Raw genomic sequence first — 17,184 nt, forward strand, 5'->3', positions numbered from 1 at the left:
GAAATCAGTTCTAGAGTGGTTTAATTGTCTAAAACCACAATACACTCACAATTAAAATCAAGTGACCTATCTCTTCAGTGCTTTTCCCCTAGAGATGGTTCACAAATCTAGAAGAAGGGATCATTGGAAAACAGGCCTGGAGAGTGGAGTTTTTGCCCCTCATACAGAATTAGCACTAACAAATTTTTGCTTTTTGTATTGCCTGAGACAAAATTATTGCTAAGGTGAGGTGATTGAAAAATGACCTTTCAACAGTTCATTTCAGCCTTTTGCTTTTATCTTTGTCACTAACTTCTCTGTGACTCATCTATTAAAGAAGGTGACTCTACTCTGCCTACTTTAATTCAAGATTTGTCAGGACCAACCTAAAATGTACGTTTTCTAAGGACTATGTATATGCACAAATGAAAGTCATTTTTAACTGTGGGTTAATCATGTAAATATATTTGTATAACTAGTCATGCTTGGAGGAAATGAAATGATTATGCAGCAGTTAGTGGACAACTCAGATTTGAAAACTGGATACAGATACTCTACTAGTACAAAATGAAATGATTATGAATTTCACCTTTAAAAGACAGGTATACAAAAGCTCCATTCTCAACCAGAACTACTATTCTTTTTTTTTTTTTCCAAATTACAAGGAGTTTGGGATCCCCTAAGTATTCTCATGAGATTTTCTAATGGGTGAAGAGTCATTGGCTCGTCACAGGAGTGTTTTACTCAATGTACCTCTGAGTTATTAAGAAGACAGAAATGATGACAAAAGTGAAAATCATTGAATGAATTTGATGGACTTTAGTTTGAGAAAATAAAGCACACATTACTATTAACACTGCATGAAAGTGAAATAATTCCTTTCGGTACTAATGAGTAGGCTTTCTGGTAAATTTATTTGAATAAACAATTAAGAATCCTGGGCTAAGTTTGTCCTTTCAGGGTTTGGCCACCAATTTATTTTTAAATCTTCGTATACCAGAGTCAAAAAACAAAACCAAAAACAAACAAATAAACAAACAAAACCCCAGTAAGTTCACCTGGATCTATGATCTATAAATTTAAAGTCATTTACTTTTTATCCCCTTAAAACCTACAAAATTTAAAGAGGAATTTTCTTTTTTAAAAAAGGAAGTTGGTAAAATGTTTCTTAAGAATACATGAATAGAAAAGCAGAGTAAGTTTTCCTTACCAAAGAAATAAAGTCATTTTGTCTGAATACTAAATGATCAGAGTTTCAAACCACAATTCCAAGCACTGACCTCAAGGCCAGTAATCTTTTCACATTCATAAAGTAATTTATAAGCTTTTTGGTACAAGTACTCTTTATTAAATATATACATATATACAGATTTTACTGGGCCTCATTTTACTAAAATCAATTCGTGAATGAGGGATTTGGACTGGATGATTTCTATAGCATCTTTTAGTCTTAAAATGTATTGATTCTATGAAATACCTAGAGATAGATTCTTGTCTAAGAAGGATTCTCAAATATGATTTACAATTAATATTTGTGACATTTTACAGGGTTCATATACAACTATTACAAGGCAATACAATAACTAAAAAGTTGATGCCAATTGATTTATATATTTTCTTTTCTAAAAATATAAGAGCTCTGATCTGCAAGGTAGCCATTCTATCAAAACGTTCCCCCAAACACTAAGAACACTTTCATTCACACACACCTAGAGCAGGTAGAAAGAAATATAGAAGAAAAATCTGGAAGTAACACAACAACCAAATCAACCCAACAGACCTAAATTGAGCTGCATAAGACAGCTGCAATAAATTCAATTAAGTTGTTAAGCTTTGTAATACAAGAAAAGTCAGTAAGTGAAAATCCTGTTGAATTACATAACAGAGTCAGTGGCATCCCACCCTGTGGCTATGAATTTTTTCTTCATTTCTTTCCTTTGCTGCTTTCATTGTAAACCTTACCAAAACTCCCAGAAAACAAATACAAAATCTACCTGAAAGTACAGAACTATGGACACAAAAAAATGTCCGAAGATTGGCATTTCAGCAGCTAAGATAGATCCATGTTGGGAAAAACATCTAAAAAGTTCTTATTTCTGAATATTTTGTGATTCTGATCAAATTCAGTGATCCTTTTCAAATTTGAGACACGTAATCTATCAGGTCTTACAGTGCCCAGATTTTTATTTTCCAGATATATGGTGCTTTTGTCACTTACAGAGTAATCTGTACCACATTTTCATTGTATTTTGAAAACCAGTTGCTGAAATCGTACTAACATTGACTTATCTCAAAGTAGTTAAGTGAACAAATATACCTGTTATCCTCTACCAATGGAGGAGAAACAATATTGTGGATATGATGTCGACTCTAACTATATTTCCTTCATTAAAGAATGCAAAGTCCTCTGCTAGGCTATAGTTCTTCAGCATGCATTGACTGTTCTACTATTTTAATAATATTGTAGGTAACTGTGACAGAGCTTTCCTAGGACACAGTGTCTAGGAGAGTGCCTGGAACACAAGAGGCTTTAGGCTCTGAATAAGTATGCAGGGAGTAAATACAGTACATACCTGAATGAGCTACTGTGAAAAAGAATTCATACAAGGAGTTAAACTTTGGCTCAGAGCACAAAATTTCAAGTCAACCTTTAAGTACTGTTTGGCCAACATATGAAAGGAAACACATTTCCCCTGGTCTATGTCTTCGTTTTTGACTCCACAGTTTTCTCTCTATTGATCAGTGTTTGTTTTCTTCCGTTTTCCTCTCACCAATGTTTTGTTTAATAGGGAAAATCCTTTTCTTGCGGGTTCTAAGAGAATCTCCAAAGGTCACTGCATATGACATCAAATAAATGATTCTGGTTAAGGGCAGTGCCACTGGGAAATTTAGGGTGGCTGGTTGATATTCATTGGGTATTAAAAGTGTCATAGTCGGTTTTCAAATTTCAATGCAAAAATGTGCACCACATATCTCTAATAGCCCTATTACTCTTGTTTCAACTTTCCAGGATGGTCTGTATTCCATCTAATTTGAATGCTGAATAGATCCTTTTTAAACCCTCTTTCTGAAAAGAAAAATGGTTCACTTTCTCTTCACTGAGGAATTAATTAACTCTCCCAATAACCTGCTTATATTTTTTTAAGTGGAAAAATTACATAGAATTTTTATTTTAGTAAAGAATAATTATATTTAAAAACATTTAAAAAGATAGTCTGCATTTTCATCATCTTTTAGGAAACTACTATAGCAACAAAATTACATTAGACTTTCTGATTTCTCCATAGTGTCCTTAGATAAGTAAACAACCCAATAGACCATGTTAAATGCCCCAAATGTGACTGGAAAGAGAATACGGGCATATTTGTCTATTTTACTTGTGCCAGATCCAGCAGGTGGAGGAGCAGGAGGAGGAGCAGAGGCTGATGACTTCCCAGAAGCCCCTGGGGTGTTAACTGTGGTCTTAATTCGCTCCAGTCTTGAGCCAAACACACGACGAGTAGAAGCAGATCCAACTGATGTTTGTCTCAACACACACCCAGTTCGACTAGGAGTAGGAGAAGGAGCAGATGGAAGTGCTCTTGCAGCAGATATCGTTTCAGCTGCATTTGCCCGGCTGAATGGGTTTGGACTGGAAGCTAAGTATGACTTAGATGTGGCTTCAGAGGATTCTTGAACAACTGGAGAAGATTTGCTAGGATGATTTCCCACCTCAGTTCTGTTGCCAACATCAGATTCTGAGTGGACCAAGGCATTTGTTCTTTTCCTCATGTTCAAACTGGCATTTGTATTCTGAAAAGGTAGTTTAAAAATTTAATTGGTTATGTAACTTTTTGTAGATTTCTACAAAATTTAAAAGGATGAAAACACATAAGTCCATCAAAGAAACATTTATTAATCTGCTGTAGCTACTCAGCTTACCTCAAAAGTATTAAAATACATAGCAAAACAAGTATATACTTGAAACTATGAATCAAAATCTTATATTTCAAACTATGATCCAATCTATAAATCGAGTTAAAATATTTAAAGAAGACTAGATTTTATTACTACTTATACTTGTTTTTAATTTAAGAGTACATAACTCTACTTATAGAAGGTCTTTGTTCAGATTTATTACAAATAATTATTCTATAATATGTCACATGCCTTTTAGAGTTTTATATATGTTTAAGACCTTTATTTATAAGATCTTCTGCACAAAATAATAATGGTAACATCTACATGTATATTATGGTTTGGATATGAGGTGTCCCCTAAAAAGCTAACATGTTAGGCCCTGTAGGGATTTTCAAAGGTGAAATGATTAGATTTCAAGAGTAGCAGCTTCATCAGTGGATTCATCTATTTGATTGATTGATAGTTTGAATGGACTAGTGGCTAGTAATTATATGCAGGTGGGGCATGGTTAGGGCAAGTAGGTCACTGAGTTTGTGCCCTTGGGGACTGTATTTTGTCCCTGGCTCTCCTCTCTGCCTTTGGGCCCTCCAGCTTCCTGGCTGCCAGGATCCGAGCAGCATTCGTCTGCTACACCTTTCTTCCAAGATAGTCTGCCTTACCTCAGGCCCAAAGTGATGAAGTCAGCTAACCATATACTGAATGAACCTTTGAAATCATGAGCCACAAATACAATTTTCCTTCTCTCAGTTGTTCTTGTCCAATATTTTGGTCATAAGAGACTAACAGCTAACTAAAACAATGACATTCCTTACTTTAAAAACTTTAATTTCTAAATGCCTGGAATTGATTTTCATGAAAGAATCTTAGGCAATCATACACATTAGTGCAAAATCTAAAAATCTGACATATTTTAGTTTTCATCAAATTAAAATAGTGAAAATATAAAGGAACATTAATTTATTTTTATTTTTTAAATTTATTTATTTAATGGTACTAGGTATTAAATCCATGGGCGCTTAACTATTGAGTCACATTCCCAGCCCTTTTTATTTTTTTATTTTGAGGCAGAGTCTTACTAAATTGCTTAGAGCTTTGCTAAATTGCTGAAACTGGCTTTGAACTTGGGATCCTTCTGCCTTGGCCTCCAGAGCTTCTGGGATTACAGGAATGAGAATGCGTCACCATACCCAACTGGAATATTAACTTTAAATAAGAGATTGTATTAGACATTAAACAGCATCAACAAATGGCTGCATAAATATCTGAAATCACACCACTGACAAATAAAGAGCAATTAAATAAAAATTTAATTCACTATTTTCCATCAAATTGTTTTATTTGTAGAACAAGGCTATATTTGAAAAAAATTCCATGGTTAACCATTAAAAATCAATTCCTCTCATGATGCAAAGGACACAATAAATATAGCTCACTATAGACTGTCCATACTATGAAGTAAAGTAATAGCTCAGATGGTCCCTAAGTAATCATGTCTGACTTGAGAAAAAAGTACACTTTTTTGCAATAATTTCTCTTCCCTGATTATATTTATTTCAAGTTATGTTAAGGTTATATAATATCTTCTCTCCCTACAATTTTGTGAAATAAATGGTGGGTGAAGAGATAGAAAAATAGAAGGGAGAAAGAAGAAGAGTAAGTGGATGACTGGAAGGAGCCAGCCTTGAAGGACAATTCACAGATAATATATAAAGTAGATAAATTGTACACAATTGAGAGCTCACTTTGGAGAGGAAGGTTTATTCTACAAATATCTTTCTAAGTGTCATACTCATTGAGCATTGTTAAAATGTTCCATGCATACTACATACACTTGCAAATTATGATTTCAAGGTCGATGAGCTGAGAAAGAAAAACTGTCTCACAAAACACAGAGCCAAAGCAGACTCTGAGAGGTTTAGAAAGCATTCTTCATGTCAGCTTGGAGTATTCTCCTAAGCAGGCTGTTGCTGGACTTATGAGAAATTGTAGCCTAACATATGGCACCTAATTTTGGTGGAGACAATTGACACCAAAAATTGACATCAACCTATAAACTAAAGACAACATTACTTGTCCTACACCTTTGCTCTACAAAGCACATTATAAATGACATTTAATCAATCCTCAGATTTTGAATCTCTTTTTATAGAAATGTATAGTTCATTATAATTAATTCTAAAATACTATCTGCATGATAAGAAATATAAAAAGGATAAGGTATATCCCTAAAGTTTAAAAAGTGAATACTACCATTTTAAAGAAAATGCACATACCCCCAAAATAATAAAAATGTTTTAAAAAGTGCCAGGAGTTGTGGCACATGCCTGTAATCCCAGCGCTTGGGAGGCTGAGGCAGGAGGATCATGGATTCAAAGTCAGCCTCAGCAACTTAGTGAGACACTCAGCAGTGAGAGTTGCTGCCTCTAAATAAAATATAAAATATGAAACAGGGCTGGAGATATGGCTCAGCATTTGAGCACCCCTGGGTTCAATCCTCAGTATCAAAATAAATAAATAAATAAAAAGGTATTTAAACTGACACAAAATGTTAAGTATCCTAAGAATAGTGAGGAAGACAGTGAAAAAGAATGAATTAAACACATAGCAGAGATTTATATATATTTTAAAATGTAATCTGATGTTTTCCATACTCTCTTTGTTCACTGAAAGTTGGGGTGTCTATGATCTTTAGAAACCTTTATTTTTCCTAACACTAAATTCTAAGAATTTGAAGATTTCTAGTTCCAGCCAAAATGGAGTGACAGAGGCTAAATTTATTCTTCTTCCTAAAATTACCAAAAAACTAGACAAAATAACTTTTTTTAAAAGACACTGGGTATTAGAGCCATAATCACTGAGAGGGGAGAAACAAACTTAGTTTTTTTTTTGCTGTAGTGCAATAAAGGTTTCCTTGCTGTAGTGCAATAAAGGGGAACCCAGAAAAAAACTGGAAGATTCTGTGAATTGAAGAGATGGATCTAACAGTCTGGGGAGACCAGAGACTAGAGTTCTCAGGGCAAAGTAACAGAGAGAAAGCAGAACAAAGTGGAACTCCAAAAATCTAAAGCATGCCCTATTTGGTATTTTGCTAAGCCAAGGTCAGTTTAAGAGTGTGGGGTAACTACCCAAGGCTGAAATAAAGGACCATCTTAAAGGATTTGAGGAAACAGTATCTGATGCTCTCATGAAGCCAGGAGTAATGTTATGTTCCCAACAGCCAGACTGGAAAATGTCAACATTCATGTAGCATTTGGTAGAGGGCTCAGAAGGTCCTAACCTCGGTAGTACAGTATCAATAGCTCTAAACATTGCCCTGGTGCTGCCTTATAAATTTTAATAGCAAGACTGGGAAGAATGAAACTGAACTTAACTGATCCATAGAACAAAGCACAGGACTATCTACGTTCTTCATTCCTTTTAGACCTTATTCTGTTATTCTCCTGGAACTTCCCAAAATCCTGTGAATCATGTTCTGTATAACAGATTGTTTTTAAAATGGCACCAATTAATCATATCTATGTCCCAATAAGCTTCCTTATGACTTTTTTTGGCTAATAGTATGTAGTGGAAACCATGGTGTGTTGTTTCTGTGTCTTAACCTCAAGAGTTCTTGCTTGCTTCCACTCTCTCTTGAAACACTGCCACCACCACCATAAAGAACAGGCCTGGGACAGCCGATTGGAGGATGAGAGATCCTTTGGAGCAGAACCAGTTATTGAAGTAAGGCTATCATAGATCACCAAAGAGCTAGCTTACAGTAGACATGCAAGTGTGTCTCATTTAAGAGAGATGGACAACTTAGGCAAGCTTAACTGAGATCAAAACAACTTCTCAACTGATCCACAGACAAGAAAGCAAAAGCAAATATCTGCTGTAAGTACAGGAAGCAGTGTAGTGGTTTGTTATGCAGAATTATTGTGGCAATAGAAAACATATACAGACTAATTAAATCAAGTCCCAACAGGACTTGTTTCCAAATCTCTCTTGTGAGGGAAAGTTTCCGGGACATTATAGGATAATGAGGCTGACTTGCCTAGAACTAACAGAGAACCCTTTAGGGGGTGCTGTTGCCTAACTTCATGTACCAGCTAAAGGATCAAGGTATTTTCTCTTGATAATTCCATTTTTCAAGAATTATAACATATTAATACTGGAAGAAATTTAATTAATTATTTATTCCAGCTCTTCCTTTTGCAGTAGAAGAAAATAATAGCAGAAAGGTCTTGACTGGCTGGAAGTCAGTGAATTATATACCAAGTGGTATATAATTATATACCAACCTGCTGGCATGAACAGCCTCTTCACTCTAAATTGTGCAAGAAGATTTAAAGCACATAAAAGGTACCTCCGTCTATTTGACTCAGTCAAGTATTTGTGATAATCAAGAATACAGTTAATAAAAATTATTCAGGACTCAGACACTAGAAATGAATACATATCTTTTCAATGTCATAATGAAGCACTAATTAACAAGTACACCAAGGGATTATTAAGTCTCTAGGATAATTTAACTAAGTATGATTTTGGTATTTAATATTTGATTAGAATCCAAACTCTTCAAAATTTACATACTAACTTATAACTTCCTATCTAGTAGAGAAGAACAAGTTATGGTTTTATTTCCCTATATATTAGGCACCTCTGTATCTAATTTAGCAATCTTATTCTAGTATTCATTTTTTTAAAAAATGCTTACAGGTAACCATTTCTCAAAAAGTTTTAAAATATTTTTTCCTATAAGTGTTTCCTTAATTAATTAAGGAGTCAAGCAAATCCTTGACATATGTTCATCCTATATTTGTATGAGTTGTGCATGTGTGTAATTTTTTTTTTTTTGTATCAAGGATTGAACCCAGGCTTGTTTAACCACTAAGCCACACCCCCATTGTCACTGCACCCAGCAAGTCATGCATTTGATGATTTGAAAATTATACACTAAAAACATCTACTATGTAATGAGGTTTAAACAGCAAAGAAACATAAGCATAGATATGAAGAATATACTGAGAAAAAAAAAAGAGAGTCCAGGCAAGAGACAGTATTAGTCTAAGATGATTAGAAAGAAGAATCAACAAAGCAAGAGATTTCATGGGAATGGAGGAGGTAGTATGGACAATGTCACTAAGATTACTGTCTGAAAACAAAGATCAAATCTTTATATTCCCAATTTAAAAGTGTTGATAAGTTCCTATGATATAAAGACCTTTATAAAATATTGTAGGGTAAAGAACATAGTAGGAACCAACTTCATACTTGATCATCTGCACTGGTGTGGACATATACAGAATCAAAATACTTCTTCAAATTCTTCAAAAAATTTTATATGGTCTCTAAAGGTACTATATCTTTGTTTATGGGGCAGATGTCTAGAATATTGTAGGTAGTGCCTGAGACATATAAATTATTTTGACTCAATCCCAAGTCTGACTGAAAATACCTAACAAGTTTCAGTATTTTATATATTATACTTTACATAAAGGAAAGTAGAATTTGACTGACTTGAGACTTCAATCTATGCTCTCTGCTGATAGCTAAATGATACTCAAGTTATTTTGTACTTATGTCTCAAGGTCTAGTATGCAAAAAATAGTTGTCATTTTCCATGATGATAAACCACAAAAGAATTGAGAAATCTATTGACCTAGCTGGCACAGAACTCACTAGGAATAATATTCACACAGCCATCAAGTTTTGGAACAACTAATGTGTCAGTCAGAGTGATGATGTGTTTCATGCAGAGTGTAGAGACTTCAGAGGCTGCATTAGTATTCAGCAAACCCATAGTGTTTCCAAAGAGGAAAGGCACCTAAGCTTCATTTGAATTTTAAAAAATTATTTAGTTTGAAATCATTTTGTCATTAGTCACAATAGCCTGAAGCAAAGAAACTGGTGGGATAGAGATGTGAGGTGGCAGATTCAAACATTACCAACAAATTAAAGCATCAACAGGAAAATAAGAGCAGATCCAAGCAATTCGTCAATCATGACTATGATCTGACACAATTTCTAAAGGAGTATTATCATACTGCAAAAAAAAAAAAAAATTCATCTCAACTTATTACTCTAGCAGCAAGGAGATAAAGTGACTAAGATTAGATTTGCAGAATGCAAGAAGCTACTTTCATATTGCTTGCTTGAGAGCTAATGAAGTTTAATAAAATGCAATTTAACTCTCCTAAATTAAAAACTAACAAGGCTAATAATGAACAGGTTTATCTTCCAGAATATCAATGAGTCACATACAAAAAAAATAAGAATCCAATAATGTAAAGACATTCATTCAAGGCCATTCAGACAGGATTTCAGGGGTAGCCACATATCTTATTTAATAAGAAAACAAACAAGTGTGATACATCAGCTAACACTAAACCCCAAAGTAATGATTTACTGAGCACTATCAACAGCAGTTCCAGAAAGTGCTACCATGTAGAAATGAAAAACATCACCTCCAAATAAACATAATAAATATTTCATAAATATTTACCAAGGGACTTCATCATATACTGAGCTCCAAATTGTAGAAATGAAAATGCTGAGTTCCCTATTTATTGTATTTCATTTCCTTCCAGTGTTAGCATTTAATTCACTGTTTGTATTTCCATAAACTATAGAAATATTACTTTCAATATTAGGTGCTGAGATAAATTTATGTATTCAATTTGGAAATACCAAAAAAGAGATCTTTAAAAATTCATTCATTTTGCCTTTACATATTTGGAGTTGAAAGTTTAAAACATTAGGATTCCTTTGAGATAGGAGATTTTGTGGTTAGTTTTGTTTCAGAGTAATTCCTAGTGTTTCTTTATATTTGTACATGCATTGTACACTAAATATGTGGTTCCAATGGGTGTAACTGCTTTGTTGGAGACTTCACTAGTTAGAACAGAAGTTCTCAGCTTGGTCCAGTAGATTTCTCTAGCACAGGAGCTACTTTCTCTAATGCTGCCAAAAGAATTTTGGAAAAGGAAGAGGTCAAAGGAGACTCAACCTACTTTCTCTAAACCAAACCTTAAGATGAATGAATCCTTTCTACTAGATAAGGAAAAACAGTATTGTAGTCATGTGAAATATTTATAAGAAAAATTTGGAAGCTATTTAAAGACTCAAGTCTCAAGCCATATTTGCAAAACTTCATTCATTAGTTTCCAGTTTATTGCCAGAGATCCAGGGATCAGAAATTGAAAAACACTACTAAATTGTTAGATTACAGGCCCCCAAATCAGTCAGACCTAGACTCAAATGCTGAATTTGTTATTTACTTGCTGTTTTTAACCTCTTGAAGCTCAAAGATGGCTTGATACAGGATTAACAATGGGTTAATAATGGTACCTTCCTCAAAATGAATAAATAAGGTAATGAATAAATAAGTTAATGCATGTATAGCACTTAGCATAATGTCTACCATGTAGTCAATGTCAAATGAATATTAGAAAAAAAAACAGCTGAGGTCAAATAATAAGTCTCTGCCTCCAAAAGAAAAAAGATACATCACTCAGAAATGAATCATTACAAGAAATGAAAGTTGAGGAGATACTTTTATATATCTATAAATTCTGATGATCATTTCTAATCATCAGAAAAGTAGATGAACACTGAAGTAAAAAATGTCTATGGTGAACTTCAGTCAAGGAAAGGATGTTGCTGGCTGAAATGAGAAAGAAATACAAATAAATACAAAATTGAAATGAATATTGGTAGTAATATGAGAATTAACATTAGAGTTAATCCTATAACTTGTGCATAAAACAAATTAAAAGGATTTCAGGACAAAATAGCAATATCAAAAACTACAATGATAATGGCTGACTCCTGCTGAGTGTCACTAAGTTTACAGGTGACTTCTGCTCCTGTCACTAAGTTTACAGGTTTCTAACTGAACTAAGTAAGACAACCATATGTCATGTTCCATGTAGGAAAAACCATAACCACAATATTTCAACGTCTAAAATAAATGTGGTTGTGTTACTAGATCACACAGATCCCTGTCTCTCTCTTTGGGACTTTTTCAACTATCAGTAAAATCTAGAAAGTGGTCATCAGAGAAACAGGAAAGACTGGAGAAACAGTTGTAATTTCACCCACGAGCTGATATTCATACCTTATGGTATGAAAAGCCACACCCAGAGCATTAGTTCACATTTACAATGTTGGCAACTCAGGCTGGTTGGACCACTTTCTTGATATAAAGGAATATTAAAAAGAATTGTATCTGGATATATTGGTCTGGCACTACAGTATCCCTCTTTTTCCTTCACTTCTTATCCCAATTACTATCAGTAGTCGAAAGGACTTTTTGCACATATAATTTGGATATACAAAATGAGGTGATGAAGCCATTAGATGAGGGATAGCAGAAGGCAACAAATGTCAAAGAAGATGACAAATGAAAAGAGCAAAGTGTTTTAATCATTGCTATATATGGATTGAATACTGTTCTTCTCAAATCCATTTGAAGTTGCAACTCTGCATATCACTAATATTGGAGAGGACTTTGAAGGAGGTGGCTAAATTTAAATTAAGTCATGAAAATGAAGCTCTTGTTTGATAGAAACTTTGTCCTTACAAAAGAAGGAGAAATATCAGGGATATCTCTCTGTCCACGGTGTGAGGATGCAGTGGGGGAAGCCACCTGTAAGTCAGGACCAGATCCCCTATCAGAAACTGAAACCTGCCAAAACCTTGATCTTCAGCCTCTAGAATTGAGAAATGAATTTCTGTTTCTGAAATCACTCAGTTTAAGGGTATTTTATCACATCAGCCTGAACAGAGTAACAGCATCATCTAACATCATTAAAATTAAATTCAGAATGCAGATTTAAAACATTTTAAAATAGTAAATGTTACTATTTTCATGGGGAAAAAAATAAACAAAACCTGGATAACTTTGCAGCTCTCTTCCCTTTCAAAAACTTTGTTCTAATTTAGTCTATCATCCTTTTCTCCACCATGTGGGTATACTTTTATGGAAATTACAAAATCCTTGGTAGAGCCAAGATACAAGATATGCAGAGACACTGAGATGCTCTTGACAAGAATGACACGTTAAATTTCTTTTTCATATTTTTACCTGTCCTTGAGGAAAGAAAATGTTTTCATACCCACCAGGGGGCATCAATGTTCTCCTCCTAAATGGTCAATATTGCCTGGATATAACATTCTTCCACCAGTCTTTAGAATAATTTTTGGTCCCTCCTCACCCAGATCAGAGAAATATAGTTAATCAGAGCTTTTATTTAACTTTCTAGTTTGAACTTAGTTCTAGTTCTTTTTTAAATCAATCAACATTTTCCCCTCAATAGGTTCACCTCTTCAGATTATAACTCTATGTCTAACTAAGGATGTGTGTTGGATTTTACAACACATATTCATTTAAATATTTGAAAATATAATTGCTAACATAACTTTTAACCTTTCTTTGTCACATTTTACATTAAGACTATTTGAGTTCTTAATGGTGGAGTTAACATATATAGATATCTGAGAAAACAATGCAAAATAGTCTTACTACTATGCACAGTAGGGTGACTAAAGGTAATGATAAGATACAGATCTAAAGATACTGATGAAATGTGGCATATATACACAATGGAATATTACTCAGCAATAAAAGAGAATAAAATCATGGCACTTGCAGGTAAATGGATGGAGTTAGAGAAGATAATGCTAAGTGAAGTTAGCCAATCCCAAAAAACCAAATGTTGAATGTTTTCTCTGATATAAGGAGCCTGATTCATAATGGGATAGGGAGAGGGAGCATGGGAGGAATAGATGAACTCTAGATAGGGCAGAGTTTTTGGAGGGGAAGGGAAGGCGCATGGAGTTATAAATGATGGTGAAATTTGATGATCATTATTATCCAAAGTACATGTATAAAGACATAAAATGGTGTGAATATACTTTGTATACAACCAGAGATATGAAAAATTGTGCTCTATATTTGTAATATGAACTGTAATGCATTCCGCTGTCATATAAAAAAATACTGATAAGATACTTAAAAAGCTAGAAGGAAAGAGTTTGGTTGATTCTCTCATAAAGAAATGATAAACGTTTGGGTAAATAGATATGTTTGCACTGACTTGAACATTACACAATGTATATATGTATAAAAACTTTACATGATATCTCAAAATACATTTTTTATGTTTCATGCAAGTTAAAAATAAATTTAAAAAATAAAAATTAAATTTAAAAAGAAATTTTACTTGATTTTTAAATGCTAACTTTGGTGGCTAAATAAATTTCCCTCTAAAGCCTCCATATCATTCTGTGAAAATGATTTGGTCAACATCACAATACTAAAAAAAAAAATATTCAAACTTATTATTTGAACAATGCTTCATTCTTAATGTAGACTTGATAGGATTTGATCATAATGAAATTGGGCTATGAAAAATAGCCTTCCAGAAAGATTCAGGTCTATGCCAACCCTATAGGAGGCTGGCATAGTAAAAGTCTGAGTCACAAAGTTTATCTGCTTCAGCAGACAGCAGGAGGAATGTCTAAAAGACAATCATTTATAAAGGTAGGTCCTCAGTATACTTCAGCTGGAGAAAAGAATTCACAGCTCAAACACTAGTAGACATATGTCCCTTTGTAAAAGCACAGCTATGCACTCAGTAAAGGGGTTTTTCACAACTTGAGAAGCTCACTGAATTTTTTTTCGAATTCTCGCCACTGTTTGTCTATTTAATCTAAACATTGATAATAAATAATCTCAGTTGATTTGTTTTTTTTAAATAATTGTAGTTGGACACAATACCTTTATTTATTTATTTTTATGTGGTGCTGAGGATCGAACCCAGCGCCTCGCGCATACTAGGCGAGCACTCTACCACTGAGCCACAATCCTAGACCATCAATTGACTTATGTTTAAGGAAAAAAGCTCAAGTCTCAGGCTTCATCTTCTGTTGGAGCTTACTATCCAGATTAAGTGGGTAATAAAATATTCACAATTAATATCATAAGCAATATATTGTTTCACCCCTTCACTTACTCATTTAACAAATTTTTGTTGAGTGTCTAATTTTACATCAAGTTACAGAGGGTACAGAGGGGAGAAATATTATGGTCTTTGAAATTTTCTCCAGGAATTATAAAATATTATGGTAATCAATAGATGCCATAAAGGAAAGCAGGAGGAAGCAGGGAGTATATTACTTAGCCTGAGAGCTGGGAAAGTCTCTTTGTGAGACTGACATTTGTGAAGATATGGATGTGGTAAGGTTCAATCTGGTAAAAGGGGATAAGTGGGAAAAGGAAAAAAGTGCCTCGTGGTAGAGGGAAAAATTTTTCAAAGACTTCTTTCAGTACCATAAACATAAAGAAGACCAAAAACTTTCCTTGTCAAGAAAAATTTGAGATCCTTTGAGTATGTCCTAAAATCTTTGCTTTCTCTCTTTACTCTTATTCTTCTCTTCAAATAAACAATTAAGACAATGTTTTACATTCTGCCCTAATGTAATTAAGATCTAATAGCTGTACTTTTCAGACAGAAATCTTGAATTATCATTAGTATCTCCACACTGCACTGAGCATTTAGGATAGGCCCAGCACTACTTTAATAAGTTTTACAAATAATCTCACCTGGTTCCTACAACATTCATGAGAAACTGTTAATAGTCTCATTTTCTCAATCAGGACACTGAAGTCTAAAAAAGTTAAGTATCTCTCCCAGGGTCATCCAATCAAAATGCATTGGACTTGAATCCCAAATTCATACTCCTAAGCCACTTCAAGAGGTGGCTGGAAACTGCTAACACATATATTTAAGGGATTTTTTTAAGTCACAAGAATTTGTTTGAAATATGGCTGCAAAATTCCAAAATACGTGACATTTATAAACAGCATAGTTTCTCTGCCTTGAATATGATTTACATGTGTGTAAGATTTGAGTATAAGCCAAACACTGATACTAATTCTTTGTACCCCACAAAATTCCTCCTCTGATTAGATAATCCTTCCAGCTAGAATCTGGGAAAAGTGTTCTAGAGCTTTCCACTGATTATCTTTATTCTCATTCATAATATTCTTCCTACTCTGGTGCTTGTTGCCATGAAGTGCTTAGAGATTTTGTATGACAAATATTCTCTACATTTAAGGCTAAATATTTAAAAATAGGCCTACACTTCGATGGTTTATTTTACAGAACACTTTATTTTAACAACAAATGCAATTTAGTTGTTTTTTTCTAACTGAAAAACTTTCTCTTCAAGTTGTTTTCAAATGATTCAACACTCAAAACCTACATCTTCTGTATAGCAAACATTTTTATGATAGTCTTCTGCAAGAGAGGAACTGTTCCTTAACTTGCTTCCACAAATTCTCCCCTCAGTTTAAACAAAATGCTTAAAATGCTGTTTACATTTTACAGTTACATTTTGCTCTACAAAAGATATGGTAAAATTGATGGACACATCTCCTTGTACATAAGACACTGCAACTTTGCCTCTACTTGTATTACAAACAGTATCAACTTAAGCACTAGTTGGAAACTAGAGCTCTTAGATTCTTAAATGGTGAAATTTTCTATCAATAAATACATACATTAAGTTCAGCAATGCATGTGCCAAATGATGTACAAGGCATGGACACAAGAACATGCAGCAGAAGACTTGATAAGCCATCTATTTGTATAAACTCATATTTTTAAATCAATTCTTATCCCCAGTCTTTATACAAGGAAGCACAGTAAATTGCTCAGAAAGCAGAGGTTGAATTATCCTGTTAACACAATTCATTACAGATCTACTCCACCTACAGTAAAATAGTACATTAAGTCACTAGAACAAATTCACATTCTACTCTGACATTTCATAATGCTTATATTATCAAGTAGACAACCCTCTGAATAGCTGAAGTCATTTGGCTGTTCTCCAGAAAATAATTTTACTTGTCCTGAGGAGTAAGTCCCATGGTATGAGCTCTAATTTCCAAGGGGGCACTATCAAAACCATTCAACACTTCACAAGGCTCTCGTGCGGAAACAGCTGTTCATCTAAAGTGAAAAAAATTTAAAACTTTCTCGGAGCCCAGCTAATCTTCCTTGAGCTAGAAAATAAGGTATTAGACTATTTTGCATGTTTTACCACTTTATGACAAGAAAGCCAATTTTGCACTTCAGTAAAGGCAGATTGCAAATTTAGCATGAATTGAACCAGTAGCTGAGTTGCAATTTATGGCAAATGGCTCATCAGCACATTAATGTATACTGCCAAGATAACCACTTCAGCCAGGCAGGCCGGAAACTAGAAGACCCAAATATCTGATAGGCAGCAAGGAAAATGTGCCCTCCTTCAAAATCT

General features: G+C 34.0%; 1 protein-coding gene across 3 annotated transcripts in view; it reads right to left on the reverse strand.

The window, feature by feature from the left end:
- Positions 1-3,237: 3,237 nt before the first annotated feature.
- Positions 3,238-17,184, reverse strand: part of Gabra4 (gamma-aminobutyric acid type A receptor subunit alpha4) — a 62,823-nt gene continuing 48,876 nt past the window's right edge. For all 3 annotated transcript variants that reach the window (XM_027937179.1, XM_027937170.1, XM_027937161.2), the window contains one exon: positions 3,238-3,771. In XM_027937179.1, the coding sequence (XP_027792980.1) occupies positions 3,238-3,771 (534 nt within the window). The remainder of the gene's footprint in view (positions 3,772-17,184) is intronic.

The sequence above is a fragment of the Marmota flaviventris genome, chromosome 7, assembly GCF_047511675.1.
Source record: "Marmota flaviventris isolate mMarFla1 chromosome 7, mMarFla1.hap1, whole genome shotgun sequence".
Taxonomy (NCBI): domain Eukaryota; kingdom Metazoa; phylum Chordata; class Mammalia; order Rodentia; family Sciuridae; genus Marmota; species Marmota flaviventris.